The following is a 14,501-nucleotide window of genomic DNA, read 5'->3' as shown; positions in this document are numbered from 1 at the left end:
TTATTAAAATATGGATTTGAAATTTCTTATTTTTTGTTTTTGTTTATGTTTTTTTTTTTTCAATTTTTCTGTGGCATCACATTTTTTTGAAGCTTTTAGGAATTAAATTACTTAATCTTTCTTTATAGAGCTAGTCTTAGTTGTGGCTCAATGTGGTTTCTATAAAAACGAATTCGAAACATTTAAGATTAGCGTTTCGTTTGTGCATTCTTAATAACATTTTTTAGAGGTGTTTTTAGTCAACAGACACATAATTCAATTCAAATTCATTTTGTTTCATGTAAATATACACATGTAAATACATATATGTATATATAATAGAATCATATTCCTAAATATGTAAAACCTGGACTGGTTGGTACGCTTATACAAAAAAAACACAATATGAACAAATACGTATCCAAAAATTAAATGTTCTTTGTAAAATTGTCACAAATTCAAAGAGCTAAGCGAATAGACTAATATATAATATATTACTGGATGGGTTAGTGTACTTTGTGCACGGAAGAGAGCCGAACGCCGGATAATACAAGAAAAGCCATAGCGTTTTGGGCGTCTTGGCAGCCTTTTACATGCACATATTTATGTGGATAAATATATGATATAACTAGGAACAAAAGGAACATTAGTTCATGCACATATCGACTATTCCTTGACTGTACGAATCCATCAAAAAGGTACTTCAGTTGCGACTTCTATCATTCCTTAGAACAAATCTCAATTGGTAACATATACATATACATATATATAGATAGATAGATAAATAGAATCTGAATCTAGTGATCAGTGATCTATAGACATCTGAGAGTTTCGGATCAAACTTGAACAAGCTTAAATAGAATCTCGATTTGTGGACAAACTTAACAACACGCACATACACATAGAAATATATTAATATATATAGATAGGTTCTATCTAGGCTTTAAAGCTACGCTTTGCATTGTTTTCAACATAAAGCTAATGCTAATGCTAACGCTAGGCGGAGACCTTGGGTAATAAGGCCTCCGTATTCACAGCAGCTCGTCGCGCCGGAAGAAACTCTCCCAGACCATTAACTTGCGCAGATCCGGCACATCGATGATCTTCAGATCATCGGATATATTAAGGCACTTCAGCTGATGCTTGTCGAGTGCACTGGGCGACACGGGCTGCCAGAGGTCCGGCTGCTCGGGATCGTAGTTGGGATTGCCGTAGGTGGCAAAGTGCGTCCACAGGCCCACCAAGCGCTCGATGCACTTGTACTCCCTCGTGTGGTTCTTCAGCTTGCGCGCCAGCGAGTTGTAGAACAGATACGACAGATCGTCGCCGTGGCAGGTGCCACGCACCTTCTTGCCGCAGCTGAGTATGCGCAGATGATTAAAGTGCTTCGAGTCGAAGTCGAAGCGGTACAGATAGGTGGGTGCGCTCGACGCGTGCTCCAAGCGCGACAATACTGTCCGATAGATGGGGAACCAGAAATACTCGTGCGAGACCATCTACAAGTCAGACAAACAACACATAACAAAAAACAGATTAGTTAACCAAGTTAGCAGCCAACAGAACGTAGTAGACTTTTATCACTAAATATGCTAAGCTGACAGCATATGCCTAGCTGAGTAAACCATGTGAACTGGCTTCATGGAATAATTATGCAAAGAACTTGTTGTAAGCTTACTTCATCGTTAGTCGAATTCTACGACTAAATAAGAGAGTTGCTCGTGTGAGAAATATAATATAAGCAAAACTTCATTGGCTTCTTAAATCATCTGAATTTCCCTGGGGATTACTTAACCCCGCCACTGTATCACCCAACGTTTTATCCATTATCTAATCCCTCAATTTAAGACAGTATCGCTATTCCTGATTCCTCTGTTGCATCTCATTACCACTTTACTCCAGTCATCATTCATTTATCTCTCACTATGTCTACAATTATTAAATATATAACTCTTCACTGATTTTCAAAATATATCTTCTATTGTGGCGAATTCTTCTACAATTTATAATTCCAAAATTGTTTGTTAAAACCTGCTAATTAAACTATTTGCATATTTTAAAAATATATTATAATAAATAAAACAAAAAAGTTCTTTGCTTGAAATCATTTCGCTCTAAGCTACCCCAATAAAATAATTATAATCTCTGTAAAGTATTTTCATTTAAAAAATATCTATACTTTTCTTTATATTGATTCGTATCAGTCTTATACAAATATATTTTTCGAGTTTTCATATTCTCTTTCTGTAGTTTCTATCTGGCTTAGACCGAATTCTGAATTGCTTGAAAAATAATCAAAAGAAAAATCCCCACCTCTAACTTCAACAAGACATTCCCCAATATTCGGAAACAATATCGCTTAAGCGCCATACTCTATGAATGGACTCATTTGAGGTACTCGAAAGATTATTATGCAGTACTTTCCTCAACAGCACACACACACACACACACATATACACACATACACACCTGCAGATACTCGTGGAGCGTGTCTAGACTGGGCGTCTTATCGCCATAGTAGCACTGGCGCAGCTGCTCGCCGTACTCCTTGCACAGTTCACTGTCCCGGTCCATGTTCAGCTCGATGGGCACTACGTAGCGACAGTCGCCGAGCTCGTTGAGACACTTGGGATTCGTCTTGGTCTCGGAGTAGAGCAGCAGACCCTCGTTCGAGACGCCGCCGAGGATCAGGGGTATGCTATTGCTCCAGGCAGTACGCATCATAATGATGGGCTTGGTGGTCACGACGCTGTGGCTGGTCACGTAGGGCTCGATGACGGGGCCGAAGGAGAAGCCGATGCGCTCCTTCTTCTCCTCGTCTATGCACAGCTCGCCATTGGCCTTGATTATGTCCGAGCCCTTGGCATTCTTCAGAAACTCCCAGACCTCGCGCTCCGTATTCTCGCCCGTGTAGCCCGCCTGCACGGCCAGCCGGTAGGGCCAGTTGCGCTGCGGCGTCACGGCCCAGGGCGAGAGCGTGTTTCCCGACATGCAGATGGCCTTGTGGAAAAGTCCGCGCGTCTGCTCCGTGATCATCATGTAGTGCACTGAAGCACTACCGGCGCTATCTCCAAAGATTGTTATGTTATTCGAATCGCCGCCGAAGCGCGAGCAGTTGGCCTTGACCCAGCGCAGGGCCAAGACCTGATCCTTCAGGCCCGCATTGCCGGGCACATCGAATTCGGGATCTTGCAGGCACAAGAAGCCTAACGAAATGGAAATCATGTGTTTCATTGTAGAAATTACCAGTTGGTCATGCATTTCAACACCTACCCAGTGGTCCCAGGCGATAGTTGATGGATATTACGACGACATCCTCCCGCAACAAATAGTCCGGGCTGTAGCATTCGCGCGAGGCCTCGCCAAACTGGAAGCCGCCGCCATAGATCCAGACCATCACAGGCATGGGCTTGATGGGATATAACTGTCGAAGCAAATGTATATTATTTACTGCGAACGATCTTCTCCTCTTCTTCTTCTCACTCACATTCTTCGTGTACACATTGAGGTAGAGGCAGTCCTCGGAGCCGTCCGTCATCTCGAATACAAAATGCTTCTGCAGCGGCTTTGGACCCTGCGATGTGCAGCTCTTGACCTCGGTCCATATATCTGGCGGCTGCGGCGCCTTGTACCGCAGCTCCCCGAGGGGCGGCTTGGCGAAGGGTATACGCTCGAAGCTGAAATACGATTGGCCATAGATCGACTTCCGCTTGACTCCCTTAATGGGACCGTATGTGGTGCTGACAACGGTCTTCTCGCTGGTGCGGTAGCGACGCTGCTGCACCTTGAAGTCGACCATTCTGCAAGGACAAGAAGAACAGTGAAAGGATATTCTTTTAGCAGCATTTAAAGCATAAATGCGTCTTTTGCTTATATAAGGTATGCCCACTAAGGGATAAACGTGTACTGATTTTTATTAGCAGGGTATGCTTGAAGTGAGTCATAGCTCATTCACTCTACAGGGTATACTTGAAGTCATGCATAAGCTAATTCACTCTACAGGGTGAAGTCAGTTCAGTTAAGCTAACATTTAACATTGAATTTAGCTTAATGCCTAAAAATTGCGAAGCCACTTGCTGCTTTTCACCTTTATTAACTTCTAAATTTAAAAAAATTAATAGTATCATTATATTCTAAACGAATAAATAAATATTTAATATGTATATATAAATAATCAAAATATTATTTAATAAATAAAGAAAATTAATATATAATTATAGTATTGAAATACATATATACAAATGAATATTTATTAATAAATATGCAAATATGCTAATATTATTAATTTATATCTAAAGAAGACCTATCAATAATAAAAACATAGATATCAGAAAAATGTTTAGGTAATTCAAACATAGGTACTCTATGGAATCCTGCAATAAACTAAACTTTAAGCTATAAATGTATATAAAAATAGATTAATAATAAATAATGATAAAGCCATTTCCTTATCAGGGCGTCGCGTCGTGTCGTGCCAGGTGTTTGGCCATTTATAAGGTCTCTAGCCAAAAAAGCTCAGACGGCTCGACGGCCTCTAGAGTCAAAACAAAATATATTCTTTTCATTTTCGCGAGATTTCTAAGTACGCAAAAAATATGTTTTAAATGATTTGAAAAAAAAAAATAAGAATTATATAAAAGTTATAATAAATATAAATATTAATATAAATATTGAACTTTTAAATGGTATCATAATATCCTTTGTTAAATTATTGAAATCAAAATATAAGATATACATATATCTGTATATTTAATTTAATTAATTTATTTTTTCAATTCTATCGACTTTGCGGTACCCTTAAAAGAAAAAACTCTATCACGAAATTGCGAATCACGAAATAATTGTGATTCAAAAGAAATGTAGTTGAAAATATTTGCGGCCTCAGAAATATGTCATTAGGCAACTATACTAGGTATAATAAAATGTCGTCTGCTCTTTCAAGAACCATAGAGATTAATAATAGAGCTCAAGGTCGGCGCATAATCTGCCATATTAGAAATATTTCAGCAAACATTTCTAAAACTTTTATAAGCACCAATTGAATATTGTATATTTCGATTTATGTATAGGTATATGTAGATTTCCTGTACATATATGCAAGCATATGTAGATGTATCGTTTTCAATTGAATTTTAGACTTGTATAAAATATATTATTTACGTTATCAGCTGCGGTCAACTATGTTAAGTGAGCTCATTTAGAGAAACGTGATTCGATTTGTGGGCGAATTTTAAGTATTCGGCGCTATAGAGCAACAAAAGTTTACGCATAATAATTGTTGCTTCCTCGTGACTTTGTGTTTCGCGAATGACAGCAAAAGCTAGAAAATAAAATATTTGTCATATTTTGGTTTATTTTTAGACCCTTGAGCTGCTGTATTTTTCTTTTTGCTGCGTCTAGCATATAAGGCAATGTTTTCTATTGTTATATGATTTTTCTTCTTCTTCTTCTTTTTTTGTATATCGCAGCTTTGGCCCTGAACTTTGCCATAGCAGTCAGTATCTGGACATAATAAAAAAAGAGATCAATAAAAAAAAGCTCATGGGAAAAAAGGTAAAAAACTAAATTTCTAATGCTGACATTGCGTGTGGCAAATAAATTTGCCTCAAGCGCTAGAAACACACCTAAAGTTGCCATTTGGTTTTTTTCTATTTCACTAATTGTTACGAGCAGCTAAAGAACTGAAAACAATCTACAGCTAATTAAGGGCAGCATGCCCTGGCCGGGAGAAAATGAAATCAATTTGATTCTTTGCCTCTGAATTATGTCCAAAAATAAATGATCGAAATGAGTGAAAAAATAAACAGAATCTTGCCAACTGATGCTGACGACAGCAGAACGAAAACAAAAATTAAATACAGAAAAGAGAACGAACTGGCAAATCAAAGACAAATAAACTGTGGACCAGGCCAGGCAGCAAAACAGCTTGAATATTTCTGTTTCAGATTTCAGCAATTCAGACATTCCTGCCCATCTGACACACACACATATATATCTATTACATACGTCCGATATGCACTCAAGTGCATTTGCATCCCACAATTGGACGAATCTCCAGTTTCAACTGCTTTTCATCAGGCTAAAACTAGTTTTCTGCATTTTGTTTTGAGCTTGTCAACTTATTTGGCACAAGCATATTATAAATTAGGCTCGTTTCTTAGTCAGATCGATTTGCATACAAGCAGAAGGTTGCCAAGTCCAAAATTGGCAAAAAAAAAAAAAGTATATATATATATATTTATGCTGAAACGAACCTTAAACCAAACAAGTTGTCCAAATACAACAGAACTGTGAAACCTGAATCACATCTATATGCTCCTCAAACTGACAAACATACATCATAATGTTCAGCTAAATTTTGGACAGAGTACAGCTGTGATGAAGAAAATATAATTTTTTATATATAGATTATACATAAATATCTATTATAAATATATAAGCAAGTCTTATTGAAATTTATGTAAACTAATTTTATAGAATATATGGCGGGGCGTTACGTTTCTCATTACTGCCTTCCATTATAGTTGGGCCTATAAATGAGTTCCCAGTATCGCTTAACTCTTTTATAAAGCTCCTTCTTGCTCGATTGCCTACGACCAAGTCTGATTTCTCTTCTCCTCTCTAAACTCTAGTTCTGGTCGCATATTCTTGTTCATCGAAAGCGACCCTGTGCGAAGGACATTACTAGCTGTCTCGCTCTCACTCAGCAATAGCTATAGTTGTCTCTCTCCATGTCACAATACCTCCTTTAATTGCCACTACAATACTAAATAGATCGATTAACACGAATTATGCGTAATATCGCACTGACATATATATCATAAACTCTTTTTCATTCAAAACTAGAGTCCGTTTGTTTCTCTTCTCGAAATAAAATACTTTAATCTGTACAAAAGCACAATTCTGGGTAAATTTGTAAATCGAATTGCACAGATTAGTGTTATAAACATATATATATTTCGTCGTAAGACTCTACGAAATGCTTTTGGCTCGCTTAGCGCATCTCGTTTCCGGGCGCTCGGCCAGGCTGCTCTGCAAGGCGCCCCTCAGTTGCTCCCAGGGACTGTGGAAGTCGGCGCAGCAGGCGCCGAAATGCAGGTTCAGTGGAATGCCGTTCCAGGCGCTCAAGCCGAAGAGGGGGCTGCTGCAGCCGCAGCTGAGACGCAACTACACGGAGGAGCACGGAGATCGTAATCGTTCTCACCTGGAGCACCGGAGCAAAGCGCCCACACTGAAGGAGCGAATGATGGGGCCGCCCACCGAGAACGCCTACTCCATGGGCAAGGGCGCGGCGGCGGGCGCCGCACTGATGGGCATCGTCGCGCTGTGCTACTACGGCCTGGGCCTGGCCAATCAGCCGAGCATCTACGACCATTCGTACATGTGGCCGCAGTACGTGAGGGATCGCATCCACGCCACCTACGCCTACTTTGGCGCCTCCTGCGCCGTGACGGCCGCCGCCGCAACGGCCGTCTTCCAGTCGGAGCCGCTGCTCAATCTAATCATGCGCAGCGGCTGGCTGGCCACCTTGGTCACCATGGGCCTGGTCATGGGCACCGGAGCCCTGACCCAGGCGCTGGACTACGAGCCGGGAATCGGCATGAAGCAATTGGCCTGGGCCCTGCACTGCGGCGTCATGGGCGCCGTCGTTGCGCCCATGTGCTTCATGGGCGGCCCCGTCTTGGTGCGCGCCCTGCTCTACACGTCCGGCATTGTGGGCGCCCTCTCCACGGTGGCCGCGTGCGCGCCCAGCGACCGATTCCTGCACATGGGCGGACCCCTGGCCATTGGCTTGGGCATCATCTTCGCCTCGTCGCTGGCCAACATGTGGCTGCCGCCAACGACAGCCATTGGCGCCGGCCTCGCCTCGATGTCCCTGTACGGCGGCTTGATTCTGTTCAGCGGATTTCTGCTCTACGACACTCAGCGCATTGTCAAGGCCGCTGAGAGCTATCCGGAGCATGGCTACGTCCGCTACGACCCGATCAACCACGCCCTGGCCATCTACATGGACGCCCTCAACATATTCATACGCATCGCCATCATCTTGGCCTCTGGAGACCAGCGCAAGAAGAAGTGAGCAAAGCGGCAGACAGTTGAAGAGAGACATTCCAAATTGCATTAGTACATATTTTCTGGTTGAGGTTTTTTACAAAATTGTGCATATTTCGATTTAATCAGTACAGGAACATTAACAGCAATGTCTGAGCGGTTTGATTTCAATATGCCTAATCGATGATTGCTTGCGAAGAGATATATTAGAATAATCAAAGATTTACAATTTCAGCTACAAGGCCCAAATAGAATTTTTATTCAGTAAAGCTTTTTATTATTGCCATCACCTTCAGACTTAAGTGTGATGTGAAGCCAGTCTCATTGAACCATAAACCTTATCAGATACCTTAAAAGCTATAGTATACCATTGACAAGAGACTCAAATAAATTTGAGAAATTTTCAGCTCATGTCAAGGAACTTTTGACCAGAACGAGTTCAACAATAGCCACCTTTAGCTTCCCGGACAAACGGGATCTTTGTAATCTATATAATAATTCATTATTTTGTAGTCTATGATTTTCACGTCTAGCAATGGAATATGAACCCTGGTGATAAGCAACTCATGTAACAGATTATGTCGCATTGATTGCATTCATATTCCATAGCCAGACGAGCCGACAGCGCCAGCTCCCCCAATAGCCCGCGCCACATAGTTATCAGGCATGTGTGCGAGCGAGCGAATCCAGCACGCAGTCTAGGCCGCATTACATATATACATTTTATTATAATGAAAAAAAAAAAACACGCACAGTCTGAAGCAGACATGATTTCCATGAAAAACAACAAAAAATTCCCCACGCAAACATTCTCATAATTCCCGTGGAAACAAAAAAGTTGGACAATGTTTGTTTAGCGCTTACATGTCCATTCGGCTGGTTATTAACGCGTTTTCGGTGACCTTGGCAGGACTGACACGCAACGATGCCAGGCGAGAGCTTTCATTGAGAGCTTTCCGCGCACAGCCGCTCATGAATGAATCGCCCGAAAAAGCTCTCAAGTGGCGCAAGGATAAAACACAAGGTAACCGTTACTTGCATTTTCAGCCCTGATGTCAGCCAGGTCAAGGAGTGTTTACAGCGCCAACTGCTTTCGGCATTTAGTATATGACTAACTGAAATTGTAATACTGCTCTATATACATAGTAAATGTATACAAAATTATACTATAGTATATGTACACAATAAATATTAAAAAATACATGTATTTCATTATATTTTAATATTGTGTACATACTATATTTCATAGCAATATTGATTACATCTGGTTTTTGTTTATTTTATTTTTTATTTTCATTTCTTTTTTTTCAGTTCATAATTAGTTTTTAATCCAACAAACGAAAAGTAATGTAATGTAAGAGCTGATAAAAATCGCATCTATATCAACATAATACACACAATACATTTCTTAGGTATATACGTCATATAATTTGTTTATACATACATATAATGCTTTGGAGCCATTAAGGGGCTTAAATGAAGGTAAAGTTCGTAAAGCATAAATTATAATAAATTCAATATATAAAAATGAAATATTTTCTTTTTAATTTTTGACCAAGTTGAATATTAATTTTTATGAATTTTTATTTTTGTTAGACAAATTTATATAATAAATTATTATCGTTGAATTTTTACGATTATAAAATATATATTTTCTTTTTATATATATTTTTGATTACAAAACCAACTAATTCAGACATTATAAATATGAATTCATTATTATTAAGAAACTACGAGATTAACATATAGAGTGTAAACAAAAACTTCAATTCAATAAGTCAACTAATTAACGTAAATAATTAATTATAATTTTTTGCAAAAAAAACATTAGAAAATCTTTCACAAAGTCTATATAAGCCCTAAGAAGTTAAATACATTTCTTTATTTTACAATTTAGTTCAATCATAACTTAATATAATAAACATCTCTATTTTCATTATATCTAGCACATTTATCCTGAAGTAATAGATAAATGACTATATATGTATATGCAAGAATATATATGTATACCAATTTATAGATCTATAGTTAAAATACACGTTTTGCCAGCTGATTTAAAACCTTGGAATTAATATCAAAGTCATGTATTGCTATCTCAGTATTTGCTTAGTCTGCGCGTGTGTAGAAAACATTGATAATAGTATTTTCAATCACATAGAACTTGGGCACTCAAATAGTCCGAAGATAGAACATAATTTACAGACTGATCTACAATTAATAAACCATTTCCTTAAAATACTCCAGAACGAACATAAAGATTTCATTCAATACATATAATTTAGTGTAAGATTTTGCATATATAATGATATATATAATGATAATGATAGATATATAAAAGAATACCGAAATGGCCGGGGTGTCAAGCCATAAAACTCATTTACGCATTAGCAAGCGAAAATATCAATGGATATACGAAGAACATACATATTTATATAAAATATCGTTGTTGTGCCTATGCTCTTTTATATTCTTCATTCAGGCGACTTTTTTTCTTTTTTTCCCCTTCTACAAAATATACAAAACGCTACAAAATTAAATAAAATTGACGGTGTATTTGTGTGTGTGTTGTTGTGTATGTGTGTGTGTAGCGTGGGCGAGCAGCTCGAGCGACAGCGACAAATGCACGTAAAGTGTTGCCGTGGAACGCAATACGCGGCGTATTAGCAATGTTCAGCAGCCCAAAAATGCGATGAGAAAAGAAAAATACAGAGATGGCAGCAATAACATATATAAATCTGTATATATATACTCAACATTTTTAGCCAACGCAAATATGGGGAAATTTGCGTATATTTAACGTTTAGAATGAATAAAATCACAACGAATCAAACAATAAACCAAACAAACGGCAAATATGTCGCTGCACAGTGGCACACATCAAATATTTTGTCATTGACGAAGGCCAACTTCTGAGTTATCTTATTGCCGAGCTGGCAAACATTTAATTTGATTTGATCAAATGCCAAACGTGCGCCCAGAGTCGTGTGAGAAATGCAATAAAACTGAAGGTTAATAAGTGTAAGTGATGATGGCTCCCATAGAGATATATATTCTATATATGTATACTCTATATACCATTCGCTTTATTCAATTGACAAACACTGTCGCATAGCGAAATTGAACGAATTAAATTATTGCCACAAGCTAAAAATATATCAAATTTGCGTTCAAATTGACAATTTGAAGTTTTACAGTTGCGTTTTTTCTGTGACGAGAATTGAATGCTTTATGAATATAAATGACTGAATGCTCTGCCCAGATGCAATGGCATAAATCACAGCAAAACAATAAATATGCAAATTCATTTCAAAGTGAAATAAAAGCCGCACAACAAAATGTTGCACTTAGCTAAAAAAAAAAAAAAAAACTGAACGAGCGAAAAGAATTAAAAGAGAATATTTAAAACAATATTTCACGATTTTTTGACGAATGCCTAAAATGAAAATAGCTTTTGTTTCTTTCATTTAATATTTATAAATATGACAAAGTGAAGATAATTAATAGCATAGCGTATGGGAATCCCAGAATCCCTGCCAGAACTCTTTGGGAATTCCAGGCCAAGCTTTTCCGTGTTTTTATGTAAACAGCTTAATGACCTCAATTAAAACTGGAAGTTTTAATTCAAGTTCTTTGATGATTAAAAACAAAATTAGTAATCCCAAAACAATTACAGTTATTTCTGCGCTGCACAGGGCGTACAGTGAGGCTTCACAATAAAGAGCTTGTAAGTCATCTATGCCATGTGAGTGAAGGAAAAGTGTTTCACTCAGATTCAAGTAATAGTTCTACATCTATTTCATCATAGTGGTCCCCCTCCATATACAGCGTGTTCTTCATTATCTTTTATTTAGAGAGCAATTTTTTATCAAATTAGGCAAACCTGTTGCTGATCTCATGGCACAATCTCTTTGCTCGTTCTCTCAAACATTTCGCTTTGACACAAATGACTCAGCTTGACGTTTTATACAATAGGCAAAATTTGCATAAATAGGTTGCTTTTGTAGTTGTTGTAAGATACCCTATAGAACACTTGAAGATGGTAGTTAGACTGTATAGAGGATGCTGACCTGAACTAATTATTTCTGAAACTCATACAGATTGCGTGAGCTGTATTCTTTCTATAAGAATTAATCGTTGTCTCTTAACATATTTCGCATATATTTTAGTATTATTGATAGCTCAATAATGATTTATGAATACCCGTGTATATAACTTATCTATATATAAATGTTTTCCTATCATCCTAAGATAATTCTTATCACTAAAAAAAGACACTCATTTTTAACAACGAAAAACAAATGAGAATCTTGCAGAATGGGTAACTGGTAAAGTACAGGGTATTTGTTAGTCAGTTGGGGCCATAAGCAGTTTTTTTTTTCCTTCTATGTTTTTCTCTAGCTGCGAGGCGCTTGTAGAGCAGTTCTCTACCTAATTATTTGCGTAGTTAAAGTGCCAGCAGCGGCAGACAATGGACGCCTCTAATGACAGCTGTGCGATGAGCGATAGTAGGCACTGTCATGCGCCGTGTTTACGTTAGCTCGTTATGTAGACAAATTACAGAGTTCCCGGGAATCAATAGAGTGCTTCGAGCTGTGCGAACAATATGGACACGGGTAGCACGGACATAAGCTGTCAGATAATTGGAGGTCCTGGCGTAAACATATTGTTGTTAACGGCTAACGCACAGCATAACTCATGGCTTTGTCCTGGCCAAAGGACATGGGCTGCACAAGCCGAACGCACAAATTGCAGCAATTTGCTTAAAAAATTCATTTATTTTGTTGTTGAAGCCCACTTGCCGACACACCCACGCGAAGCCGTCTTTGTTTACTATATAAATATTTTATCTTCAGGGATTTGCTCGACTTATATTTGCCCCGCTTATCTGAGCAAATGTGTGCGCATATACTCTATACACGGCTACCGATATGCCTTAATTAAGTTGATTTATTTAAACTATCGTTTAGCAGACGTGAATCAAGCAGAATCGTAAAATACATATGTACATATAAACAGGCCGCCTCTGTTTATTAACTGTCTGAAGGAACTCGGAGTCTATGAGACCCGGAGATTGTAAATTTTGTAGATATGTTAGAGGCTCTGATACTCTTTTCGGAATTTTCGAAGAAATCGATAAGATAGCTAGATCTGGCACATATACAGAATTAAACATGACGGAACAGACCACTATCAATTCCAATAAAACAGATCAATAAAACAATATTCTTAGATAAAGTAGTTCTAGGTAGATAGACAATAGCAGGTTTACCAATTAATATCGTTTATACATATTTCGCATTTTCTCTTCGATCTGCGTACAGTGTAAATTGTTAAGCTGAAATGTTATATGCTTTATTTAGGTATTGTTGCTTTTATATGACACAATTCTCTGATGTCATGCGACTGACTGTAAAAGGCGGCCATAATTAAATGGTTTAATGCACTAAAGTCTATTAATTACGTCAAGTACTAGATAATAGTTTAGTGCCAAAAACAGAAAACGGATCTGGTGATGATCTAAACAATTTGAATTGGTTAAGCCTTCAGGGGATTTATGCTGATTAACCGTAAAAATCAGCAACTTTACTCACGAATCTCTGTATGATTAACGAATGTTTCTTTATGGGTTTATAGGGGTTTTTATTGTGCTACTTACTTGAGTCCAATTTTGATTTGATCAAACGCAGCCATGGAAGACATTTTGTTGTGAGTTTTGTTGTACTTTTGCTTTTTGTCAAGTTCAATAAAAAAATATTTCTTTTATAAAAAATCAATTGGAAAGCTGGGCTAACTATTATTTATTTAACCATGAAGTGAATTTGTGCTTGCTTTGTTTTCGTTTCAGTCCTCTGCCAGCCGTTGACTTGACCTTGTTATGTGCCTGATGATAGCCACGAAATCATAACGGGCTGCTGCGGGCAGCAGCTACAGACGCTGATAAGCAGCTTTCGCTGGAGCACGTCCTGCGCAGTTGGGCACACACACGCACGCACGAGCACACGCACAGGATAATTGTACTGCGAAAAAAGCGCACAGACAGATTCCCACACATACACACACACAGAGACACTTATGCTTTTTGCTTATCACATAACTTTCGCTTTCAAAGACACACGCGAAAAACGTTTGTTGTTGTTACCAGGCGGCGCGAAATTAAATAAATTCTATTATAGTTTAGTTTATATTGAGTTGATGTTGTTGCTGGTGCTACTGCTGCTGCGTCTGCTGCTATTGTATTATTAGCAAGCTGTTGCTTTTATTCAAACAGTTACATAGTCTCACAGCTACGCTTCGTGCCACGTCCGTTTGACTTGAAGGCAGCTCATCAACTGTTTTCAAAGCACACGAACGAAAAGCTACGCGCGAAAGTTCTAAGCGCATGGCACATGCGAAAGCTCTACCATTGAGCATAAAGAGCGTGCGAAACTAGCTGCTCTGTCTTGCTTGCTCTTATTGTTGTTTCTGTTCTTCTT

At 38.4% G+C, this 14,501-nt stretch overlaps 2 protein-coding genes across 2 annotated transcripts; one reads left to right on the top strand and one right to left on the bottom strand.

Annotated features, from left to right (window-relative positions):
- Window positions 1–63: 63 nt before the first annotated feature.
- On the bottom strand, window positions 64–14,372 carry alpha-Est9 (alpha-Esterase-9). Its single transcript, XM_018111570.3, has 5 exons — window positions 13,685–14,372; window positions 3,464–3,776; window positions 3,250–3,400; window positions 2,446–3,182; window positions 64–1,475 (listed from the first exon to the last, which is right to left on the bottom strand). Exons 1-5 carry the CDS (start codon window positions 13,726–13,728, stop codon window positions 1,011–1,013), a joined length of 1,710 nt encoding a protein of 569 aa, XP_017967059.1. The 5' UTR covers window positions 13,729–14,372; the 3' UTR covers window positions 64–1,010.
- Window positions 6,779–8,177, top strand: Mics1 (Mitochondrial morphology and cristae structure 1). Its single transcript, XM_018111574.3, has 2 exons — window positions 6,779–6,883; window positions 6,946–8,177. The coding sequence occupies exon 2, from the start codon at window positions 6,956–6,958 to the stop codon at window positions 8,054–8,056; it is 1,101 nt and encodes a 366-aa protein (XP_017967063.1). The 5' UTR covers window positions 6,779–6,883; window positions 6,946–6,955; the 3' UTR covers window positions 8,057–8,177.
- Window positions 14,373–14,501: the final 129 nt, after the last annotated feature.

Source organism: Drosophila navojoa, chromosome 2, assembly GCF_054131105.1.
Source record: "Drosophila navojoa isolate 15081-1374.11 chromosome 2, UAZ_NAV_1.0, whole genome shotgun sequence".
Taxonomy (NCBI): Eukaryota; Metazoa; Arthropoda; class Insecta; order Diptera; family Drosophilidae; genus Drosophila; species Drosophila navojoa.
The sequence above is the reverse complement of the archived record's forward strand: the minus strand, read 5'-3'. Positions and strand labels throughout refer to the sequence as shown.

Coding starts and splice junctions, on each gene's coding strand:
- alpha-Est9 (XM_018111570.3), bottom strand. CDS start 13,728: ATGTCTTCCATGGCTGCGTTTGATCAAATCAAAATTGGACTCAA. Junction 3,777..13,684: donor CAAATCAAAATTGGACTCAA/GTAAGTAGCACA, acceptor TTGTCCTTGCAG/AATGGTCGACTTCAAGGTGC. Junction 1,476..2,445: donor CGCTCCACGAGTATCTGCAG/GTGTGTATGTGT, acceptor TCTGACTTGTAG/ATGGTCTCGCACGAGTATTT.
- Mics1 (XM_018111574.3), top strand. CDS start 6,956: ATGCTTTTGGCTCGCTTAGCGCATCTCGTTTCCGGGCGCTCGGCCAGG.